Source organism: Sturnira hondurensis, unplaced genomic scaffold (assembly GCF_014824575.4).
Source record: "Sturnira hondurensis isolate 20B ecotype Veracruz unplaced genomic scaffold, ASM1482457v3 Scaffold0021143, whole genome shotgun sequence".
Taxonomy (NCBI): Eukaryota; Metazoa; Chordata; class Mammalia; order Chiroptera; family Phyllostomidae; genus Sturnira; species Sturnira hondurensis.
Window position 1 is genome coordinate 31,795,393 of NW_028093774.1, and position 24,321 is coordinate 31,819,713.

Genomic DNA, 24,321 nt, shown 5'->3' on the forward strand with positions numbered 1-24,321 from the left:
TTTTTTGTCTTGGCACACGTGTTATGTGGTAAGGGGCAGAGCTGTAGGTATTCACCAGAGCAGGGCAATCCACCTCACTGAGTTGTGGCACTGTACGTGGGGGAGGGGTCTGAGAGGGAACAATGCTACTTGCTCAGCTCTTCGTTGGCTTTCAGTCACTTCCCTGCTACCCAAAAGCAAATTGGGCCCTTCTGGTGCTGATTCCTGAGTGGGTGGTTTTGTTACACTCTAGGACCCTGTGGGTGTCTCCAACAAACTCTCCTATGAAGCTGGGAGTTTCTCCCACCACTGCAACCCCCACAGATTTTTACAGTCAGAGGTTTTGAGGCTTTATTTCCCCACACTGGAACCCTGGGTTGCATGGTCTGTTTTGCTCCCCAGTTGTTCCTCATGGTTTATCTGCATGCAAATGTGGGACTGGGGGCTCCACCAGCCACCACCTTGCCCAGTCCTCCAGCCACTGCCTTACCTTGAATTCTCTCTACCCCCCAGCTACCCATCTCTGCCCCTCCTACTGGTCTGGATGAGTGTTTCTTCTTTAACTCCTGGGTTGTCAGACTTTCATACAGTTTGATTTTCTGGCAGTTATGATTATTTTTTGTTTTTAAATTTGTTGTTGTCCTTCTTTTGGTTGTGCAAGGCGACAAAGTGTATCTACCTACACCACCATCTTGGCCAGAAGTCAGGGACTTTAAGTTTTATTATGTAGATAATGGAAAGCCACTGAACAATTTTGACAAGGGAAATATTCTGATAAAATTTGCATCTTAGAAGGCAGTATAAATAATAGATGGCCTTGCAGGAAAGGTTATATATAACAACAAAATGATCAAGAACGTTTTATAAAGTAGTTCATTTCCCAACTTAGGCCAATGGCAGTGATTATGGTAAGAAGTGGGAATTATGAGACATACTTAAAACATAGACTGTAGAGAACATGGTGATTAATTAAAAATGGAGGACAAAGGAGAGGCAGAAATAACTCTTAGATTTTTGGCTTGGGCAACAATAGGTGGGTGTATTTTTTGGATGCTACCTGGAAAGCAATTGAATTTTCAAGTGAGAAGCCTGTGTTTGAGGTAAATTTGGGGTCATCATCTTATGTTAAAACTATGGCTCAAGATGCCTGTCTGTGATGAGTGCAGAATAAGAAGAAGGGTGATAAAATGATTTATTAACCAGAAGGACAGTGATGATATTCATGAGAATAGTGTCCATCAGAGGAATGAAGACAGATTGCATTAATTAGACTGATTCAATCTGAGTAGCAAACCTCATATATTCTAATTTTTAAAAGCTTGGTTATAAAGAAAAGAGAAACGTTTTAGAAAGAGACTGATGATATTTTTAAGCATAGTGTGTGATAATAAAAATTATTAGAGTATTTCAAAGGGTGGTAAAGTCAGCATGAAATTTTGAAGTAGTCCTGATAATTTTCTGAATTATCAGTTATATTTAGATAATATATATATATAAATTATAAACCTAAGAAAAATGATAATAATCACCTATTTAAGTATAATGCTAAAAACATATAATAAAATGATTATACCTGAGGGATGATGAAGTCCAATTTAGTTCTTGCATTTGGATAAAGTTTGAATGTCCTTGTCGTTCTGCAATCATGTCAGAAGTTAGTCTGCCACCAAATAAATCTTTTGCACACTCAGTCTCTGTTGAGTCCTATATATGAGGACATTTAGAAAGTGATGTCTTCTTTTACAGATGACTAAATGACATTAATCCTTTGGTTCCAGGTTAAAATGGAGTGGACTCATTTCTCTCTATTCCTCCTACTAAGTACAACTAAACCTTCTACACATTATATATAAAATAAACATAAGGAGACTGAAAGGTAGAGAAGATAACAGATCAGCTAGGGACCTTGGGACCTAAAGAATGACATTATGGTAAGTTCTCTGGTATGTTATTGTTATTTATAATAAGAAATATATATTTGGTCTTCATCTGATGTTCTTGCCTGGCCATGTGGACAGTCAGGCAGGAGGGCAATAGAAATCTGGCGTATTAAAGGTCTGTCAAAATGGAGCATTGTTCTATGGAAATTTGAGGGGTACCATTAAAGCAGGTCCTTTTGATCTCCCTGCTAGGTTTGGAAGGTGATTGGGATTGAAAAGGTGGACACTGAGGGTCTACAGCAATGCAGAGATGGACTGAATCTATACATATTCCTCTTGTACCCTCTGAGACACAAAATGCAAATAATGCTCTTCTGTCTGCCAGCAAAAGAGAGACTGCAGATGGCCAAGTGGCAGATATCCCCTGGGGGGAAGGCCCTGAACATAGCTGGCAAGTTAGACTGAGGCTGGTAGTCCTAAGGGGCTACAAATGGGTCTTGACAGGAATAAATACTGACTGTGCACTGGGTTTTCCTTACCCAGTAATAAAAGCAAAGGTTCAGAGTGCTGTGAAAGAACTGGAATAGAAGGTCTTGCAGCAATTTGGACAGCTGACTGTTATTCCATCAGACCAAGGAACATGCTTGACATGATAATATCCATTGATGGGTAGAAAGACATTTGATAGAGAATTGGAATGGGCAATTAAAACACTGGCTGTCTAAAACAAAGGGAGATAAAAGTATGAAAGGCTGGCTTACACACCTTCATGAATGTTCACACTCAATGTGAACATGAATGGGGCTAAAGGTATGTCCTCACTAGATAGATTTTTCTGTTTTTCTGGTGGGTCTGGGGAAGGATGCTGGGTGGTATGACTATGCAATTCTAGCTAAGAGAGGATCATAGTGATCACTTTATTTTTCTTCTTCTCACCTATCACCTCAACTTTTTTTTCTACCTGATGCAGTGGTCACAAGACCACAGCCGCAACAAGTGCTGGAAGGATGATTTCTAATCAATGAAACTATAAGTATGTTTTTCAACTTTATGTCCAAATTCCTAAGGATATGATGAGGGTAGGTTTGTACATCTGGCAAAATTGGGGCTGACAGTGAATATAGCTGTATTACCTGGTGGCAAAAATAGCCCCACTCGTTCTGGGCCTTTATAACCTTATATGGACAGGAGTGTACCTATGGGGAGGCACTTGCTAGACTAGTAGGGCTGTCTGCTCTATACCAGCACAGTAGCTGAACCTACCTTCCCTTCCAAAGGTGGAGAAGTTTGAGTATGAATAGAGAGGATAAATAGTACTTATAAGTAAAGAAATTAACAAATAATTTATATAATGGAAAAATCCAATATTATATTAATACCTCAAAGAGGCTCTGAGCAAGAGATGATATTGTCTCTTGGCTCAATTATACCAGCTGTATGAAAGGGAGAAGTATGTTTTCCAAGATCGCATCTCTAAGGGAAACTGACAAGGTCTCCAGTGGAAGCCTGCAAATCTGATTGGTTTCACCCTGGGAGACATTTCTGTATGATTATGGACTAGATAATGATAATGGAATTGTAGTAATAATGCTAGTATCTTTTGAATTTTATCATCATTTTGCTGTGATCTATGTTCAAAGACCATAGATCACACTGGGGTAGACCATAGACCCCTTTAGGGGTAGACTGTTAGACTGTGATTTATAAAAAGAAATATATATATATTTAGTATTCGTCCACTGTTCCTGGCACATACCTTTGTAAGTTCCTAAAACCTTTGTAAATTCCTATATAAGAACCATAAGGGCATCTTTTGTTATAATGTTTGGTCTTTTATCATAGATTCCTGAAATAGCTCCAGAGCCATAAAGGTAAAAGAAGTATCTTGTTATTTATAAGAAGCTCTTTTCAGCTATACCTGAGTTTACGTTAAGGAGGTGACTTTTGGAAAGTCCCTAAGGATGGGGGCTGGTTGCTAGGGGAACCAACCACAATTAGAAGGTTGGAATTTTTAGTCCTACCTCCTTCTGACTTCTAGGAAGGGGAGAAGTGCTAGACGTTGAATTTGTTATCAATGGTCATTGATTTATCAAGCATATCTACACTGTGAAAGCTCCATAAAAACACAAAAGGGGGGGTGGTTCTGAGAGCTTCTGGGTTAGCGAACCTGTGGAAGTGCTGGGAGAGTCATGTGCTCAGAGACAGCATGGAAGCTTCATCCCCTTCCTATACCTTGCCTATGCGTCTCTTCTACCAGGCTGTTCCTGATGTCACCCTTTTAAAATAAGCCAGTTATCTAGCAACTAAATGTTTTCCTGAGTTCTATGAACTACTCTAGCAAATTATTTAAACCTCAGCAGGTGAACTTTCTATTTATAGCCAGTTAATCAGAAGCACAATTGACAACTTATAATAGGTGTCTGAAGTGGGGGTGAGGCAGTATTGTGGTAGCAAGCCCTTAGCCGGTGGGATCTGATGCTATATCCAGGTAGGTAGTGTTAGAATTCAGTTGAATCCTAGGACACTCAACTGGTTTTGAAGAATTGCTTGGTATATGAAAAACCTGCACATTTGGTGTCAGAAGTATTATGAGTGTGATAGTGTAAAAGTAAAGGAAACACACAGCAGTGAATTTTTCCTTTAGACTTGGGTTTTCTTTTTGTCCCATATATGCTGAACTAGGTGCTGGAGAAGCCAGAAATCCAAAAATACCAATAAGAGAAAAAAATCACAAAAGGTCTGCCCTTTGTGGTCAAAAGACAAAGAAAGGAAGCTGATTAAGCAGAAAATTTTTAGACAATAATGGGTTTACTCCACCAAACACCGTGAAATAAATTGTAGCACCAAGAGGAATGGGAGCATAGATTTCAGCTCTTGCCCGTTAATCCCTCCATCATCCCTGTACTGAATGAGGAGCCTGGACCTTCATCCTCTCCCAACAGTAATGCATCCAAACACACTAGAGACCACATGGGGAACCTGTTCCACTTCCACCCAGTAATGATGATATGACTGTGGAGAATTAACAAGGCACTTCTGCCTTTTCAGGTCAGGATGAGTCAGTGGAAATCTATGGGGAGTGTGAGCTGCTACCCTAGCCTAGCAGTTGGAGTACACACCTCCAGGTTGTTAACAAAGGCCAAATGGGGAACCTAGACTTCTATTTCCCACCTGACAGCAACATAGCGGTGCCCCATCTCCTCACTGGTCCAGTGTCATGGGAGGCTTGCTAAAATAGATTTAAATAAGATCCACCATCTAAAGTAATACCCAAAATGTCTGGTTAAAATAGAAAAAAATTTAAAATACCAAGAATCAGGAAAATCTCAACTTGAATGTGACAAGACAGTCAACAAACATCAACAGTGAAATAACACAGATGTTATAATTATCTGACAAGGATTTCAAAGAAGCCATCTAAAAATGTTTTAATGAGCAATTATGAACATGCCTAAACCAAATGAATAAATATAAATTCTCAGCAAAGAAATAAAAAGGGTCAGCAGAAAATAAAAGATGTAAAGAAACATCAAATGGAAATTTTAGAATTGAAAAATACTATAACCAAATAAACACAATAGATGGGTTTAACAGCCAAATAGAGCAGAGGAAAGAATCAGTGAACTTAAATATAAAACAATAGAAATTACCCAACCTGAGCAGAAGAGAGAAAACAGACTTTAAAACAAATGAACCTCATCTTACCAAGACAGACCACATTCTGAATATGTGGGACCATAACAAAAGATTTAACATTGGTAACGTTGGATTCCTAGAATGAGAGAAATCAAGTGGAGCTAAAAAACTATTAGAGGAAATAATGGCTAAAATGTCTCCAAATTAGGAAAAAGCATAAATCTACACATTCAAGAACCTGAGCAAACCCCAAAAGAGGAACCCCACCCCAAATCCATGTCAAGAGATATAATCATAATGGGATTTCTGAAAGCTGAAGACAAAAAAATATAGAAAGCAGTGAGAGAGAAATTAATCTTACCTAAAAAAACACAACAGTATGAATTATAACAGCTTTCTTAGAAAACATAGAAACCAGAGAATGTTGTAGTTATCACTGAGAGAATGTTATGTCACATTCTTCTGGTTGAAAAGAATTGTCAACCCCAAATCCTATCTATATTCAGAGAAATATTATTCAGAAATGAAGAGGAAATTAAGACACTGTTAGATGAAGGAGACTAAGCAAATTTGTCAACAGCAGATCTTTCCTAAGAGAAAAGCTAATAGAAATTCTTAATACGAGAGAGAGAGAGAGAGAGAGAGAGAGAGAGAGAGAAAGGAGGGCTCTTGGAATACCAGGAAAGAAGAAAGCATCCTGGGAACATCTAAAAACAATAAACTTTCACTCTTGAGTTTTTAAATTGTATTTAATCAGTTGAGGTAAAAAAGCGTATTGTCTGATGTGGCTCTCAATATATATATATATATATATATATATATATATATATGTCAATAAGGAAATACTTAAAGCAACAAGAGAGGAGAAATAAGCTTAAAAGCAAGTAAAGTTTCTAATACTTCACTTAAATTGGTAAAAAATGTCTACATTAATAGACTATAATGTTATGTACGAGTATATGAAATGTAATTAATGCCTAGAGCAAACAGTAATATATATATATATAGATAAAACAAAAAAAACCAAAATAACACTTTATACAATCTCCAAGTAGCTCTCTGGAAGCTTTGTTTTTCCAAAAAAGAAAAAAGAAGAAAGAAATAAAGGAAACAAACAGAAAACAAAAAATAAAATGGCAGACTACAGTACTCACGTGAATAATTACCTGAAATGGAAATGCTCTATACTCATCATTTTAAAGATAAAAATTGGCAGTGGAGAAAAGAACATGACCCAATTGTATGATGTCAACAAGAAACACATTTTAAATATAATGATATATGCAGGTGGAAAGTAGAAGGATGGCAAAAGATATACCACACAAACATTAATGAAAAGAAAACAGGAGTGGCTATATTAATATCTGGTACAATAGACTTCAGTGCAAAGATAATTATCAGGGACAGAGAGAAGCATTACATACTGATGAGAGGGTGAATCTACTGAGAAGACATGACAATCCAAAAGGTGTATGCACCAAACAACAGAGCTGCAAAGTAAGTGAAGCTTCAGTGTCTAGTGTTCTGTCAAACACTAATGTAAAGAAGTTTTGTAGGTATTTTGCTGTGAAGGTATCTTGCAAGGCAAAGTTCCTAATTTGATGACTTTCTTTTATATTTAAAAATTTTTAATATTTTAATTATATTTTATTGATTATGGTATTACAGTTGTCCCAATTTTCCCCCTTTGATTTTCAATAAGGAGATTATCTTGGATAAACTGGTTGAGCCTGATTAAAGCAACTGAAAGGGCTTTAAAGCAGAGCTGAGGCTTTCCTGAAAGCTAGAAGAAATTCACCTGCAGACAGCAGCTTTGGTCCAAGACTATGAGCTTCCCATAAGCTTTTCTTCCTGATGGTCTGCCCATTAGATTTCAGACTTACTTAGGTAGACTCCACAATTGTTAGGTATTCCTCATAACAATCTCTTAATATGCATATACCCGCACACGTCTCCTACTAGTTATGTATTTCTGGTTGAACCCTCAATGATACAATCTCAAATAAGTTTAAAAAACATTAATTCAGGTTTAAGAATAGCATTGCTTTTGCATCTTTCATAATCATAAAAATAACATTTGATTAGTGTTTTTATAAATCAGAGACTAGCAATTTTTTGTACTTTCCTTATAAAAATAATTTTAAAAGTTCAGGTATGTAGAAAGAGTCTATGTCCTCCCTTGGTTTCCAGTTCCACTCCAGAGAAGGCAATGTGATTATATGTCCAGAGAACCCTGGACAGAAAGAGGCTCAACTGTCCAGGCTTTACCATTGAAGGCTCATGTAATTTGGAATAAGGCATGTAAATTTTCTGGAGTTCTTGTGCTCATTTATAAAGTAAAGGATTTGGACTATGTCATTTATTTAAAGGATTCAATTAATTTATTTTTAGAGAGGAGAAGGGAAGGAGAAGGAGAGGGAAAGAAACATCAGTGAGTGGTTCCCTCTTACACGCCCCCTTCTGGGGACCTGGCCTGAAGCCCAGGAGTGTGCCCTGACTGGGAATCAATCAAGTGAGCCATTGTTTTTCAGGATGGTGCTCAATCCACTAAAGCCACACCAGCCAGGGCTGGACTATGTCATTTCTAAGGTCATGTCCATTTATATCTTAAAAACTGAACAATTATTTTACTCTTCTATCTCCCGATGCACCTACTTTTTGTGACTTCTTTTCCTCTTTAAATTTCCTAAATGGAAGTTTTAAAACCTCACTTGGATTTCTTTATTTTCTCTACTCTCTTACCTTAGACAATCTTATGGGTGCTCCGGGTTTTAACTATCAACTTGTTTCAAATTACTTCCAAATCTAAACAAATGTAAATTAACTTTCTAGATTCTAATTTAGTCCTGTATTTTCAACTGTCTGCTTGGCATCTCAAGACAGATGATCCACAGTCATGTGAAACTTAGTGTGTTCAACACTGATCATTCATTTCTGAAAACCGCTCTCCTTACATTCACATTTCTGTTATGATATATCTTATTAGTATAGATTCAAACCTTGTAGACATACTTTACTGTTCCCTTTCCCTATCCTTCAAATCTAATTGGTTGTTGAGTTCTGTCAATTCTCCCCAGTGTTTCTTAGCCATTCAGCTCTCCATTTGATAATCAATTCCCCTTGGTTCAGGTTCTCATTACCTCATGCGTAGATTGTTCTAATAGCTTCATATTGGTCTTTCATCTATTACTGTAAACACTACTGTTAGATTACATTTCCTAATACATAGTTTTGAATCTTATCCCCCTACTCAGCCTTTAATGTCTTTCCATTATGTCTCAATTAATGTGTAAATTATTCAGTCTAGTCTTCATGTTCCATTATTAATTCATATATTTATATTGTACCTCATTCCACAAAGAATTTATGGCAGCTTACAGGAAGCACATATAATCCATCAGTAAAATGAAAATAATAAATAGTGAAGATCAGGACCAAAAATTATTTAAGTTAGAGTAGATTAAAAGTGGGTATAGGGACAGATAGACCATAAATCCTACAGGGTTTTCTGTTACTGAACCATAAATTTGGCCCTGAGCTTTTTAGGTAGTCCAAATGAAAGGAAAATAGTTCAGTGACATTAATTTTCCTTAGGGCAAAACATGTTTTCCTCACTTATTTCTAAAAGCACTTTCCCATGTGGTCCTTCAGACAGGGCACAGAGAGCTAAGGAGAAGACCCTGTCTAAAATCGTTAAAGCTAATGCAATACAGGTTTCATAAGTCTATTTTTAAACCCCCCTTCCACGAAAGCCAACACCTAAATAAAACCCAGGAGACAGGATTCTAGAGAAATTGTTTGTGTTGGAGGAGACTATTTTTGATTCTCCATTTTGAGGAGATTGCCAAAAAAGGCTAGAATTATTAGTAATCTTCTCAGAGCATCTCAGAGTCCCAAATAATCACAAACTCTCAATTTTCTAGAAGATTTGATGAATTTTATTGTTAGGAGCTAGGCGGTGTTGAATGGGAATCTTTTTATTTTTCACATATTTGTCATGTACTTGCCCTGTCACATGAAAGTCAGGAGCCCTGAATGAACTTAGTTGTTATGGAATCCAAGTTTCTACATATTGATTTCACATTCCTATATGTTCTATGTTATTTTTCTTTACAACTTACTTGTAATGTTGACATATCAATTGTTAGTTCAAGTAAATTTTTCTTAAACATAACGACTATATTTTTTCCAGGAAATAGGAAGCTATTTTGGGGCCCAAGAGGATGATAGAGCTCCAGAGCAGTGTTTTTCTATCCTGTACCATGAAAGTGTGCATTTGATTTTTCAGCCATTGAATCAGTGGGTGCAAATGTAGGCAGCGTCTTCTCTCCCCAGCACCTCATATTAGATGATTAAGAAGTGGCCAGATCAAAATTTTTTATTTAAATTTTATTTTTATTTTTTATTTTAGAGAGAGAGAAAGGGAGGGAGAAGGAGAGGTAGAGAAACATTGCTGTGAGAGGGAAACATTGATTGGCTGCCTCCTGTACATGCCCGACTGGGGACTGAACCTGCAACCCAGGTATGTGCCCTGACCAGGAATTGAACCTGCCACTGTTTGGTTTGTGGGATGATGCCTAACCAACTGAGTCACACTGGCCAGGACAGGTCTAAAATGTGCTTTGGAGAACTAGATATTAATAAGCATAGAAAGTTTGGGTATCATCTCAGTAATAAAGCAATGTTAAAAATGATTATAGCCTATGGCTATGTGAATATGCATGTATTGTATATGAACCAAATGCTGAGTCATAAAACTACTCACAATTGAGACTCCATCCAAAGCTTTCAGTACTGGAAGATGAAATATTACAAACAACCGGTAGTGTTCCTGATTCCATACAATAATGTTTCCATATATGTCTAGAGTGACCAAGTTGCATAAACCCTGGGTAACAAAAGTACATACATTTAAAGATATATATATATATCTATCTATATCAAATTTTTCTTCTTAAGAGTTTAAACATCCTTGAATTTTAACATTTGAATTGCCCTGCAATTTCATAGTGAGTTGAGTGCTTCTCAGTGTACTTTTTAGTGCAAGTGTTAACCTTTCAGATAATTAAGCTCTAATTTTTTGTACAGTATTTCAGTGGCCTGTGTTATATGCTGGTGCTAAATGTGTCATCTGTCACTAGTAGAGACTTGGAGGGAACTTAGCTAAGTTTAAAACAATATACTTTGTTTATACAATAAGGGCTATTAAATAGTATGTGTATGTGAATTAAGTTATAGCAAGAATGCAAAACACTCCCTTTGATGAGGGATAAAACTGAAGTGCTCCTATCTTCTGAGGGTAGAATTCAGCTTAAGGGAAAATGCTTTCTTATCAGACAAGACATTTTGATGTGCCCTTGTTGTAAAGGAAGGGTCCTGAGTAGACATGGCTGGGAGAGGTTAAGATAAGAAGGAATAAAACTGTTCTGCGTCAAAATGTGAAATGCTTTATTTTGTTGCCGCTACTGTTGTTTAGGTTGTCTCTGCAGCTTTAGAAGTAGTTTATTGGAGTAGGATGGGGGGAAAGCTAAACTTAAAGAAAGATGGGAAATGGACCTACATTTTCACTAGGAGATAAAGTCCAAGAAATATGTTATAAGCAAAAGAAATGACATCATGGTGAGAGTTCCAGTGTTAGAAAATGGCCATGGAACTTTAGAGACAATTAAGTCACACATTACATTTGAAGTGAATTCTTATTCTGTGCTTTAATGAACTTCCATTTTATTTGAACTTTCAGTTCAAAATGGACTGAAAATGAACTTTCAGTTCGGGACTGTTATACAGTAGCTTGAATTAGAGGTTCCTCAGGGAAAATTAAAGAGAGCAAAGATGGGTAAAGTTGACCAGAAAGACGGAGCCACCAGTAAGAACAAGTAGATAAGTGACAGACAACCAAGAATTGCTTTGAGAACAGGAAATGTTAAAGAATCTTACTCTCCATCCAGCTTGGGGAATCCTTAGAAATACCAAGGAAGGCACTAGTTAGGAGGAATGGGGTTTGGATTATTTTATTTGAGTAATAAAAATAATTTACCCATGGAAGTTGTCCCACTGGGGACATATGTTTGGAGATATATATATCAAATACATTTAAATAAACCTCATTGTTCTTGCTTTTTATTTTCTTCTTTACATTTTTCTATATTTTCAAAATCCTGTGCAGTAAACATTCACTACTTTCACTGTATGAAGAAACAATATTTTTAAAAACAAAAACATTACCCCAGTTAGTCACCTTTAAATTGTGGATCTCCTGATTGAGAGCAACATAGTTGTTGCTTATGTACAATTCAATTAGAGTGACAGCTTTTTGTAAACCGCTCAGTGAAGTGATTCTGTTGTTCTCAAGAGAGAGGGAGTGAAGATGAAGCATGTTATCGAAAGTATGCTTTTCCAAGCCAGTGAGAAGGTTGTTATTTATGCTGAGGCGGGTTAATTTAGTTAGATTGGAAATGCCTAGAAAAATAAGCAAATTCAAGAAAAGATTTAGACAGCACCAAAAGGTTAATTTAAAAAATAACTATGATCATTTTACTATTTTTTCCCAAATCAAGTGGCTTACCAGATTCTATAATATATATTAACCATCATTGTTTTTCCTTTTATTTAAGGATACAGTGTATGTAAAGTCCCAGCTAATATATTAAATTTCAATTTTGGATTTCTAAGCAGATTCATTCTTAATGGGTGTTAAGGGAAGGTATTATGTAGGAAACACTAAATTGTGCTTTCAAATAACTGTTAGGAGATATAATTAAGATTTTCATCATCACAGTCACACAGAGTTTTACACAAAGCTAAATATAATCACCAGTCCCCATTTTCAAACAAGGGTAAGGAACTAGAGTATAATACTCTGGAAAATATTCCTCACTGTGGCATCGTTTGTATTAAAAAGAACCAGTTAGGCTAAGTATGCCTTTGTATGATTAAAAATACTCTAGGACAGAGCCCTGACTGGTATGGCTCAGTGGCTGAGTGCTGGCCTGTGAATCAGAAGTACTCTAAGACAGAACTTGGAAAAAGGCCACCTATCACCACCATCTAACTCCTGTGTACATTATCTGGTGTAGGCACTTTGTAACTGTAGGTAGGAAGGTGCAGTTAAAAGGTAAGAACTTGGTAGTAAGAGTTGGTTTTAAATGTATCACTACTGGGTTTGGGACCATAGGTAAATGTGTAAAATGATGTAATCACTGAGCTTCATTTTCCTCATCCATAAAATGGACATACTGAAATCTACGTGTAAGGGGTTATGGAATTAAATGGAATGGCATTTGAAAAGCATCAGTATGGCTTTTGGCAAATAACTGGTCCTTGATAAATTTTATCTACTCCCCTTCACACCAGCTTCTATCATAGTACTATGCAGTGCTGAAAGTAAATCAACCTAGGGCATGTTAGGATAAAACTGTCAAAGCAGAACTTCTTTTTTTTTATTTTTTAAAAAGATTTTATTTATTTTTTTAGGAGAGGAGAAGGGAAGGAGAAAGAAAGGGAGAGAAACATCAGTGTGTGGTTGCACTCCGTTCTGGAGACCTGGCCTGCAACCCAGGCATGTGCCCTGAGTGGGAATCGAACCGGTAAAGCTTTGGTTGGCAGGCCCGCACTCAATCTATTGAGCTACACCAGCCAAGGCTCAAAGCAGAACTTCTTAAATGGATATTAAACCTATCTATGTCTGGAAAACAGAAGAGCAGTATCTGTTGAAGTCTACCGGGGTAGTGATCTCAGAAAAGTGGGTATTGGGAAGGTGGGTATAGTTTGGAAGATTCTTCCCTTCAGTGGGGTTATGGAAGGAAATAAAAAGGAAATTGTGTTCTCAATTGTATACAGAAAGCAAAGCTAACACCCCTGTTGTACAGGAATGAAAGACTAGTGATGGTCTCTACACCAATGTCTGAACTACCCTCAGATTCACTCAACTGAAATCTACAGAAAGGCCTGGGAATCTGTAGGGATTCTTAAGGGATCCTAAGGGATCCTTATGCTTGAGGAACTTTTAGAAATATATTGTTAACAGCCATTAAAATAAAGTATAACTAATGTTATACATGTGTTTTGAAACATACTTAATTTTGTTTTTGCATATGTAGTTTTTTAAAATATAATTTTCTATTTTATGTAAAAGGTAGTCACATGCATGCTAAAAATAATCCAGTAACTCAAAAGTGAATAAAGTACAAATTAAGTCTCTTTTCCAGCCATATTTCTAATTCTTATCTTCTGTCCTTGCCAAGGGCAACCCTGTTGATAAAATGCACATCCAGAAATATCTAATACCTAGATAAGTGTGTATGTTTCTGTGTGTGTGTGCATACTCAGACATTAGTAAAGCTGTTTAATTGTACTTGCAAGTGGATCCACATAAAAATTTTTATAGTACATTTGACTTTCAGTCCCTAGTGAAAAATTTTTCATTTTTGTTAAAGTCTTCAAATTTCAAAATGTGACCTTAATATTCCATATTTTGAAAAAGTGAACTGGGTTGTTTTATCCTTTTAAAAAGCACCTCACTAATTCATTCATTTTTCAACTCTACATATATTAATTATGGCCTAATTTGTAATGTGTAGTTTTGGTAATAGATAGTAAACACTGGCAGAGAAGAGGAGAGGCAAGGTGGAGAGGGTGCGAGTCCACTGGCTGGGCTCATTGTACTTCAGCAGATGATCACTGCTCACAGCAACAGGTGTTGAGAATGTTCTGCTCCAGACCTTTTTGGAATTTCTATGGAGATTTTCCTCTGCTGAAATTGTGTCCTCAGTGTTATTCATTTTTTGCTCTTCTCAATGAGACATTCACATTCAAAGACTCAGTTTCTCAAATACCTTACCTTCTATCTTTGAGATGCAGTTTCCATCCAAGGTGAGCTCTTCCAAATTAACACAGGAGTCCAAGCCTTCCATTCTAGTGAGATTATTATTGTTGAAGGATGCCCATTTCAAATTTTCCAACTTTTCTATATTTGTGATTTCAAAGAGATGTTGCCCATCTAAATTTAAGGCAGTTATCTGTAGAAAAACCAACATTATAAGTTAGTTCTGAATTTATTGAATCAATATATTCAATGTTATGAGATAAAAAGATTAGTGAAATAATTCAATGTGGTGACATCAAAGGAATTCCTTCAGAATAAAGATTTATAAAGCCCTTAGGTTACAAAAAAAGGAAAATTTGACAAGATTGTAACTCCAAAAGGGACTTAAATGATATATGGACATTGTGCTGTGCCAGTCAGCTTCTCACTGCAGTGAAGGACTTGTCCCAGCTGCTGCAAATGCTTTAGCAGGGAGCTTTCAGCCGTCAGTCCCTTCAGGGACGGCCTCAGCTGCAGAAAGCTGCCATGCCGAAGGTCACGCTCCTTCCTAGGTTGGCCCACGTCCAGTGATGGAGAGATAGAAAGGCCTGGCCGTCTCAGTCCAGCCTGGGACAAATTTAAAGGGCCATTCTAATTCCAGAAGCCTCTGTGTGACCAAGGCTGTCACTGGACCAGCATCACAGCTAAATATCTGTACATATTAAAAATAATGCCACTGATATCCTCCATTTTCAAGGTTCGTCTTTTCTTAACTCAGTTTCTATCTTTTACAATAGATATAATGGTGATTTATGCAGCAAGAGGTTGCTGGTGCTCCAGAGCCTTCCTCTTTATCTTTGGCTGGATTCTGACCCCTATTCCCTTGCCAGGATTCTTGATCCCTTTTACCTTGCCACCCAGGCTTTTCATTTCGCCTCTGCCTCTGAGCTTTAAAGTTTGCTTGCTTATTTTGACATATTATCAGGGTCCACTCTTTGATTTTGTGGTCTACTTTTATGCTAGATCTCCAACTCTGTGGTGACTACTGTGAAGGCCTAGCCCCCATAACTTAACTAGATGCAATTTGACCTCCCTGTTTAGTTTTAATTTGGCTTTTCCAATTTTCCACCACTTACCTGGGTCCTCTATGTGATACACAGACCATAGCTGACTAAAAATTAATAGAATAATATTTAATAGAATTAGCCTTTACCTTCAAGTACCAGTTTCCATTCAGATGTGAATGTGGTCCTAACTTTGAAATCTGTGTCATAATTTTGGCAGAAGGCCATATACTAAGTATACGTGGTCTCTCTTCTTTAGTGCTAGAATGCTGTAAGAGAGATGACTAATAAAACAAACAAAAAAAACATGATGAAAAAAGGAAAGGGCATATAGAAGTTCATTTATATATAGCTAAAAGTACTGTTTTCTAGGTAAGAGGCCCAATGAATAATTTTTAAAAATGATGTTATCTCTGTTTTAAAATGTTTTCAATGTCTAGGTAAACCTTAAATTATGTATTTCACTCTATTTTTGTTTTAGCAGATATTTAACCATTACCAAATAATATTTATAAAATTGTGAAAGGAATACTGTAATCCAAATACCCATATAATCCATCCATCAAACCAGTTTGGGAGCTGGAATATTCCTCCTACCCATCCTAATTCTTTCCCTCTATCTCCTCAGAAGCCATCCCTCACATGAGTTAGTTGATCTAAGAAGTGATCAAATGATCTTAAATTTTGTGTGTGCCATTTGCTTGCTTTATTGACCTATGTTTGTATCCATAAACAATGTCATTTAGTCTGCCCATATTTGAACTTCATGTAAATGAGTGATATGTATGAAGTCTCCTATGACTTTTTGCTCAACATTATATTCATTATGTCTGTGCTGTTGTGTGTAGCTGTAGATCATTCATATGTCATGCTACATAGCATTTCCTGTCAACTCCCCTGTTAATGAACACGGGGCTGATTTCAACGTTTTTGCTACTATAAACATTCCTGTCATGAATGTTATTGTGTCTAACTCCTGGTACACACAGTAAAAGTTTCTTGCAGGGGTGTCCAACTTTTTGGTGTCTCTGGGCCACACAGGAAGAAGAATTATCTTGGGCCACATATTAAATACATTGTGACATATAATCACACAAAAAAATCTCATAACATTTTAAGTAAATTTACAATTTTTGTCTTGGGCTGCATTCATAGCCTTTTTGAGCTGCAAGCAGCCTGCGGACTACAGGTTGGACGTCTCTACTTGGAGTGTGTACAACTTGCTGGGTTTTAATGTATGTGTACATTCAACTTTACTAGATAATGCCAAATTGGTTTTCCAAAATGGTTGTACCAGTTGTAACCATTACTTCAGATCTTTGTTAAAACTTGATATTATCAGGCTCTAAAATTTTTGCCAATTGGTGGCTCTAAATTGGTAGATCATTGTAATTTTAAAGTTCATTCTCTTGAATACTAATGGGTGGAGCATGTTTTCCTAAGTTACTTGGCTGTTCTGGTTTTCTTCCCAGTGAAGTGTCTGTTTAAATCTTTTGCCCATTTTTCTGTTTGCTGGGTTATGTTTTTCATGATATGTTCTGGATAAAGAATATATGTTGTTAGGCATGTTGCAGATTTTTCCCCAGCATGTAGCTTGTCTTTTCAGTTTCTTCATGGTGTGCCCTTTGAGGCAGAGATGAATTAATTTTAACATAGACAAATCCAGTCTCTTATAGTTTATGCTCTTTGCTGCTTGTGTAATAAGTTCTTCCCTAATTCAAGATCATAATAATAATCCCTGATATTTTCTTCTAAAATTTTTTGGTTTTTCCTTTTATAGTAAAGTTCTTAATGTACTTGTCCCAGTGCCTTTTATTGACTAACCTCCCGATTTGTAAAGGCAGCTCTGTTATTTACCAAGTTTCCATGGATGTGTGGGTCAATATTGGGTCTTTATATTCTGTTCTTTTGGTCTATTTGTCTAACCCTGTGCCAATTCCACATTGTCTTAAAGGATTTTAGTAAGTTTTGATTTCCGGTAGGGTAAATCCCTAACTCTTCTTAAGAAGTCAATTGTGTTTTTAATCAACAAAAAATTTCTTTCTTTCAGTTTGAATAGACCCCAAAATAAACATCACATTGTTTAAGGAACTAATATTTAAATACCCCTACAAGAATAAATAGCTAGAAAACTAGACTAGAGATATTTAGAATATTGAAGCTACTTTGGCCAAAGTATAGCAGTATTAATCTGAGTAATACAGGCCTTTCCCCTCCCCAAGTTAATAGGTTTTGTTTTTTCAACCACATGTATAGTATCAATTCTAAATAGACAATTCCCTAAATGATTTCTCATGGGCTCTAAGTTTACCTTATTTATAGAAAATGAAATGGGATACATTTAAAAAGAAAAAATTCAAGTGATATGATTATATCAATTGATTTTTTATTAGCATGCTGAGAGGATATAAAACAATAATGAAATAAGAATGTTGAAAATATTATTTGTATATTCTAAATAGCACAAGAAATGTTAAATAATAAAATCTAACCTGAGTAATCTTTGTTCCACTAATAAATTTCATAGCTGCTCTTGCTTCCTCTTCAGAAATTAGGAGCCCATCTAAATGAGTAAGGGTCTTTAATCTGCCAATAACACTCAGCCTTAATGTGGCTGGCTTGGGAAAAATAACAGAAAGTTAATTTCTACAAAATATTACAATGTTAAGGCTGGAAAGGAGTGCTTCTTCAGTCCTTTCTATATAACTCAAAAGTATGCATCTCATATTTTATTACATATCTAAAAATAAAGGCTTCACTTAATTCATTACACAATAACTGGAACTAAATCATATTTATGAATCAGTCTGTTCTGTGTGGAGGTGGATGCTCTCCTCCTATAAAGGGGAGAGCATCCCATAAACTGTTAAAAAGTGACCCCGGTGAGAGTGTGCACAGAACAAATACAGCTCCTCCTTTTTATCTGGATCAGCAGTCAAGCTAGTCAGCTCGGGGTATGATTCAATACAGCTCCTTTCATCCCTTGACATTTAATTTGGCAACAGGGAGATGGCTGTACTGTGATTATCCAGGAAGTCTGCTTTGGCAAAAGAAAAATATCCTTCCATTCCACAGAACAAAATGGAAGAAATACAATATATACTGTAATATGGCCAACTGAATAGAACCAATGATGCTTTAGTCCCTTTTTAAAATGTTGAATACTGTCTTATAAACATTTTTGCAAAACAAGAAAAGGAGGCTTCTTGAAATTATAAACCTGGGGATTGTTTTGAATACTAGGAGATACCCTTAAATGTAATCATTGAACACTGAAATATCTCAGTATGATGACAAAAAAATGTTCAAATTTCCTTTTATAGTAGAACATATCAGGCGACATGACAAGCTTGTTCCCCCCTTAACAGTACATTTCTTTCACTGTATTCTATTATTTTTGGTTCCTTTGCCTCAGTGCAACAGAGGTCTAGCACACTGAGCTACACAAACTCTCTGAAGTTTTGCAAATGGCAATGACATCGAACACTCCTAGAGCCATAATACTCTCAAATGATTAGAGAACACACAAAAGTCTGATATGAAATTATAGCCCTTTCTTCTAATAACATTTGATCACTATATTAAATACAATTTATGAAATACTTAAAGAAATTCTAATACAACAAGGACAACATGTCTATTTCTAGCTATCATTGAATAGCAGCAAGAAAAAGGTTTTAAAATAAAAATAACTTTGCTTTTTTAAGCAAAGTTATTTGCTTAAATGACATGCTTGTTGTGTACCTTTTGCCACGGATTATGTTGAATATCAAGAGTAAGAAGTTTCATGGTATGTTTGCATAACATATTTATTTCATCACCAGATTTTTTCAGTTGGTTCCAGCTCAAGTCTAAGTGCTTCAGTTTCATCAGACCTCTAAATCCCTCAAGGGTTATCACATGGTTGTGGCTTGCATCCAAATATTCAAGGTTATACTGCAATACAGACAAGTGGAAGTAATGCTGAAAGCATTGTGGTTTGTATTTACATAGTTCTTTTCTCTATGATTCTCTAAGTGTTCTACATGCTTTTAGTAATCCTCACTGAAAAACTAAACAGTAGTTATACTGCCATCATGGTATCAACATATACATTCTCCTAAAGAGCTACAAAATAAAGAATGACTTTATTTTAGTCATTTTTTCTTAATTCTCACTTTACTCTTACAACATAGAGTGACACTGTTTGTTTTCCAAGAAGAGAAGGCAAGGAGAAACTGGGAAGATAATTTGTCCTCAACAAACAAGGAATTACACTTCTTAATATTAGATTTTTGATTTATACTATTGACCTCACAGCTTGGTTAAAAAAGGTTCTTCAGAGGTAGAAACTAAACCTATTCAACGATTTTCTTATTCAAAAGTGCATAGCTTTTCATAATAATTCAAAAAAATCATTAAAGTAACACATGTTCTCTATTGGAATTTTGGAAAATACAGTAAATAGATGCAAAGAAAAAATAGAAAACATAATTTGATTGCCCAGGAAGAATGACTGAAAACATTTATTATATACACATGTATTTTTCTTGTATAAAACATATTCTATTACATAGTGTTTTGTATTCTCTTAACATGTTCACATATCAGTACATGTTCTTCAAAAATTTTAAACAATTGCATATTCTAATATGTAAATTATTATTTTAAGCATTTTTCTATGAGTATTTATGTAGCTTCTAATGGTTGGGAACATTGCAGGCAATGAACATGATCATGTAGTTTTAATTGAGATGCTGATATTTTTTCAGATAGAGTTTTTAGGAATGAGATTACTGCTTTTAAGGATTTCTGTATTGTTAAGACTCTTGATAGATATTGCCAAACAGATCTCAAGAAAGTTTGTACCATTTTTTTCTTCCATTAGTAGAGTGTGAGAATGCCCATTTATTTAAATACCCAGCAATCACCCTGCCTCATTTTAATTTACATTGTTTATTACCAGTGAGATCAGACATCTTTCCATTTGTTTATATTAGCCATTTTCAAATTTCCTTTTTTTGTTGTTTATTGTGCTTCTTGTCTTTGGCTGTTTATCTATTCAGAGCTTCATCTTACTTATTTGTAAGATGTCTTTAAGACTTTGTTACTTGTATTTGTTGCAAATAAATTTTTTCATAAGATCTATACTAACAGACACAGAACAAGACAGAGATAAAGATAACTTTAAGAAGATATTTTGCAATGTATTTTAAGATAAAAATATCATTACAGATTAAAAATGAATTGACTTATTTACAGCTTAATTTAAACAATTGTTTGAATTCAGCATAGAAGTAGTCACTGCTATATAACAAATGCATAGTTCATATTGTTGTAATAGCATTATTACAGTGGTTCAGGTTTCAGGATTTGAATGTACAGGTCATTAAAGTCTAAAATAAAATTTGGAAAACAAATAGTGTCACTGACTTTTTATTCTCATGAATAAGAATTAAAAAGCTATCATTTACTATCATCATCATTTCTTTTTTTTAATTTATTTTATTTTAATTGTTATTCAAGTACAGTTTTCTGCCTTTTACCCCCATCCCAGCCCACGCCCTCAGCCCTCCCCATCTTCCTCCATTTCCACCCCCCACCTTGTTTTTGTCCATGTGTCCTTTATACTTGTTCCTGCACACCTTTCCCCTTTTCCCTTGAAATTCCCTCCCCTCTCCACTCTGGTCACTTTCTTTTTTTAAAATGGCTGTTCAAATACAATTGTCTCCATTTTCACCCCTCAAGCCCTGATACCCCCCATACTTGCCTTTCACACTCGAACCCACACCCTTTGGTTTTGCCCACATGTGCTTCATACACACTCCTTGATGGCCCCCCATTATCCCCTATTATCCCTCTCCACTCCTCTCTGGTTACTGTCAGATTGTTCTTTATTTCAGTGACTCTGGTTGCATTTTGCTTGCTTATTTGTTTTTTTGATTAGGTTCCACTTATAGGTGAGATCATATGGTATTTGTCTTTTACTGCCTGGCTTATTTCACCTAGCATAATGCTGTCCGTTCCATCCATGCTGTTGTGAAGGATAGGAGCTCCTTTCTTTCTGCTGTGTAGAATTCCATTGTGTAAATATACCATAGTTTTTTGATCCACTCATTTACTGATGGGCACTTAGGTTTCTTCCAGCACTTGACTATTGTGAATTGTGCTGCTATGAACATCGTGATGTATATATATGGAGAGAGAGACTCACACACATACAGAAAACAGTGTGGTGATAGCTTGAGGGAAAGGGAGTGGGGTAGGTGAAACTGGGCAAAGAGAGGGATAATGGGGACAGAAAGAGACTCCTTGGGGCAATGGGAGCAGGATGCAGCATGTAGATGATGTTTTGTTAAGTTGTGCACTTGAAACCTGGATGGTTTTGTGAACCAATGTCACCACAATAAATCAATTAAAATATATAAATTAAATAAATAAATAAATCAAAAGGATGTTGGCTTTTCAAAAAAACAAGGAAGGGCGTTTAATACTGAAACCTAAGATCAGTAACACCTCCTACAGCAGAAGCAGTAGCATAAAAGCTTCAGTATGATTGCAAGGTGGTATAGAATGAATAAGAGCTAATAATGATGATATATTCTGGAAAGGTATGTCAATGACCTGGTACCCATGGAATCTGGGCCTGCTGGACTGGAATTCTGGAAACACATATGTAATTATTTTTGTTATGTGACATATGGCAAGGAAAGCAAAAGCCAGACAAGATCCAAACTGATGTGTATATGAGCATTACAGTGTTTGTCCGATGGTCTATGAGAAGGCAAACACAAGTCAAACAAGATCTATGCATGTGACTTTCAGGTAGAAAGGAGAAGGTGGAGAGTAAAAGAAATAACATGGATCATGAACAGACGGGAAGAACTGACAATATTAGATGTGAAGTAGTAAGAGCAGAATAAAATGGAAATGACACTCTACAAAGGATATTTGAAAAACAAATCTGGAATAGTTATAACAAACTTATTTTAAAGTAGCTAGAAATGAGATATGACCATAGGTATATATTTGGATTGTAAGTGAAATTTAAATCTAAGTGTTATTTTATTTTTTTAAAGATTTCATTTATTTCTTTTTAGAGGGAAGAGAGGGAGAAAGAGAAGGAAAGAAACATCAATGTGTGGTTGCCTCTTGCATGCCCCCTACTGGGGACCTGGCCTGCAACCCAGGCATGTGCCCTGACTGGGAATCGAACCAGGGACCCTTTGGTTCTGAGGCCCATGCTCAATCCACTGAGCCGCACCAGCCAGGGCAAATCTAAGTGTTATTTTAGAGAAAGTAACATAAAATAGTGTGTGTAGGTTTTGTTCTTTATCTGGGCTGTATAATCTTGAATATGGTATATGTGAGTTCATAATTACAAAAAATAGTTTATCCATTACATTAATAATTCTGTTTTATTTAAATAATTTTAAAAAGACTGTTCTTACCAAGTGGTATACATCATCTAAACAAGTAAATTCATTAAAGCTGATATTAAGTTTTCGAAGTCCTGTTAACTTGCAGAGATCTCTCAGTTTACTCAAGCTGTTTCCATGGAGATTCAGACTCTGAGGTAAAATAAAATATAAATTAAAAAAATACCACTCTTATTCTATACTTATTTATTTATTTTTAATTTAATTCTTGTTCAAGTACAGTTTTCTGTCTTATATTCCCTATTCTAGTTATTTAAATAACATTAAGATACAGCCAATAAGAAAAAAATCTAATGTGTGATTTAATTTTATTTTATTTTTAAAAATTATTTATTTATTTATCTTTAGAGGGGAAGGGAAGGAGAGAGGGAGAGAAATATCAATGTATGGTTGCCTCTTATGCAACTGGCCTGCAACCCAGGCATGTGCCCTGACTGGGAATCAAACTGCGATCATGTGGTTCGCAGGCCTGTGCTCAATCCACTGAGCTACACCAGCCAGGGCTAATGTGTGATTTTAGAAGATATAATTTATAGCAGCATCAATGGAACTGGTTCTTGAAAAAACTGATTTTCTCCTTGGTCTATGTTCATCAATAATTGGCATACAATTCTTTTAGGAACATAGTTAAATATATTGTTGAAATATTTATTAGGGCAGCTGTGTTTCTCAGGCTAGCCAGTGAACAATGTAGGCCTGAAGATTTTTTGGATATTAGCTAGGACACCCTGTGAGAGAGTATGGAAAGGATATAGCTGACTATAGGAAATCAGATCAGGGCACTGGACTAGGGAGGAAAGGCTGAGTGAGGCTGCTGAAGTAGTAGGACAGAATGTCAGAGAGAGAGGCAGAAGAAGGTAAAGCAAGTCATTTCAATAAATTTAGGACAGAATGTCAAAGAGAGAGGCAGAAGAAGGTAAAGCAAGTCATTTCAGTAAGTTAACTCAAATTCTGTTGACCAATTTTGTAAAGGTAACACTTCCATATTCTATGTTTATTAATCCTAGTCAACAGGAAATGGATTTGAAACTTCTCTGTCTTCATCCCAATCATTTAAGGAGAGTTTGTTTGTTTTCAGGAATAAAATCCCTTGCAAACTAGCCGGCTACCCCTAGACCTACACTGTCCTGTGTGGTGACCACTACTCACGTGCAGCTATTGAGTACTTGAAATGTGATGAGTCTGAATCAGGAGGTGCTGTAAATGTGAAACGCACTCTAGAATTTGAAGTCTCAATATGAAATTGTCTGATTAATGAATCTCAATATCCACTGCATGTTAAAATGATATTTTGGATATGTTGGATTAACTAAAATTCCGTATTAAAATTAAACTTGCCTTTTAAGTTTTAAAGACTTTTTAATGTGGCTACTACAAAATTTAAAATTACATATATGGTTCATATTATATTACTACCAGAGAGCACAGACCTAATCCACATAAAAGGAAAGAGTTGGATACTTTTAAATTTGACAGCATGATGCCTGGCATCATCAGATAGGTAGTTTAATATTTTTAGATTTCATATGACAGATTTGATT

General features: G+C 35.9%; 1 protein-coding gene and 1 long non-coding RNA gene across 2 annotated transcripts in view; one reads left to right on the forward strand and one right to left on the reverse strand.

Annotated features, from left to right (window-relative positions):
* The window catches only part of LOC118976963 (uncharacterized), a 65,626-nt gene extending 55,686 nt beyond the window's left edge, over positions 1-9,940 (forward strand). Inside the window, exons 4-5 of the long non-coding RNA XR_005064391.1 lie at positions 1,758-1,910; positions 9,907-9,940. This is a non-coding gene — a long non-coding RNA (uncharacterized LOC118976963). The remainder of the gene's footprint in view (positions 1-1,757; positions 1,911-9,906) is intronic.
* LRRC9 (leucine rich repeat containing 9) overlaps positions 1-24,321 on the reverse strand; it is a 96,644-nt gene that overhangs the window by 29,313 nt on the left and 43,010 nt on the right. Inside the window, exons 17-24 of the mRNA XM_037031771.1 lie at positions 22,793-22,912; positions 19,107-19,298; positions 17,855-17,980; positions 15,512-15,646; positions 14,335-14,512; positions 11,734-11,954; positions 10,261-10,383; positions 1,553-1,683 (exon numbers count right to left, since the gene is read on the reverse strand). Coding sequence (XP_036887666.1) covers positions 1,553-1,683; positions 10,261-10,383; positions 11,734-11,954; positions 14,335-14,512; positions 15,512-15,646; positions 17,855-17,980; positions 19,107-19,298; positions 22,793-22,912 — 1,226 coding nt within the window. The remainder of the gene's footprint in view (positions 1-1,552; positions 1,684-10,260; positions 10,384-11,733; positions 11,955-14,334; positions 14,513-15,511; positions 15,647-17,854; positions 17,981-19,106; positions 19,299-22,792; positions 22,913-24,321) is intronic.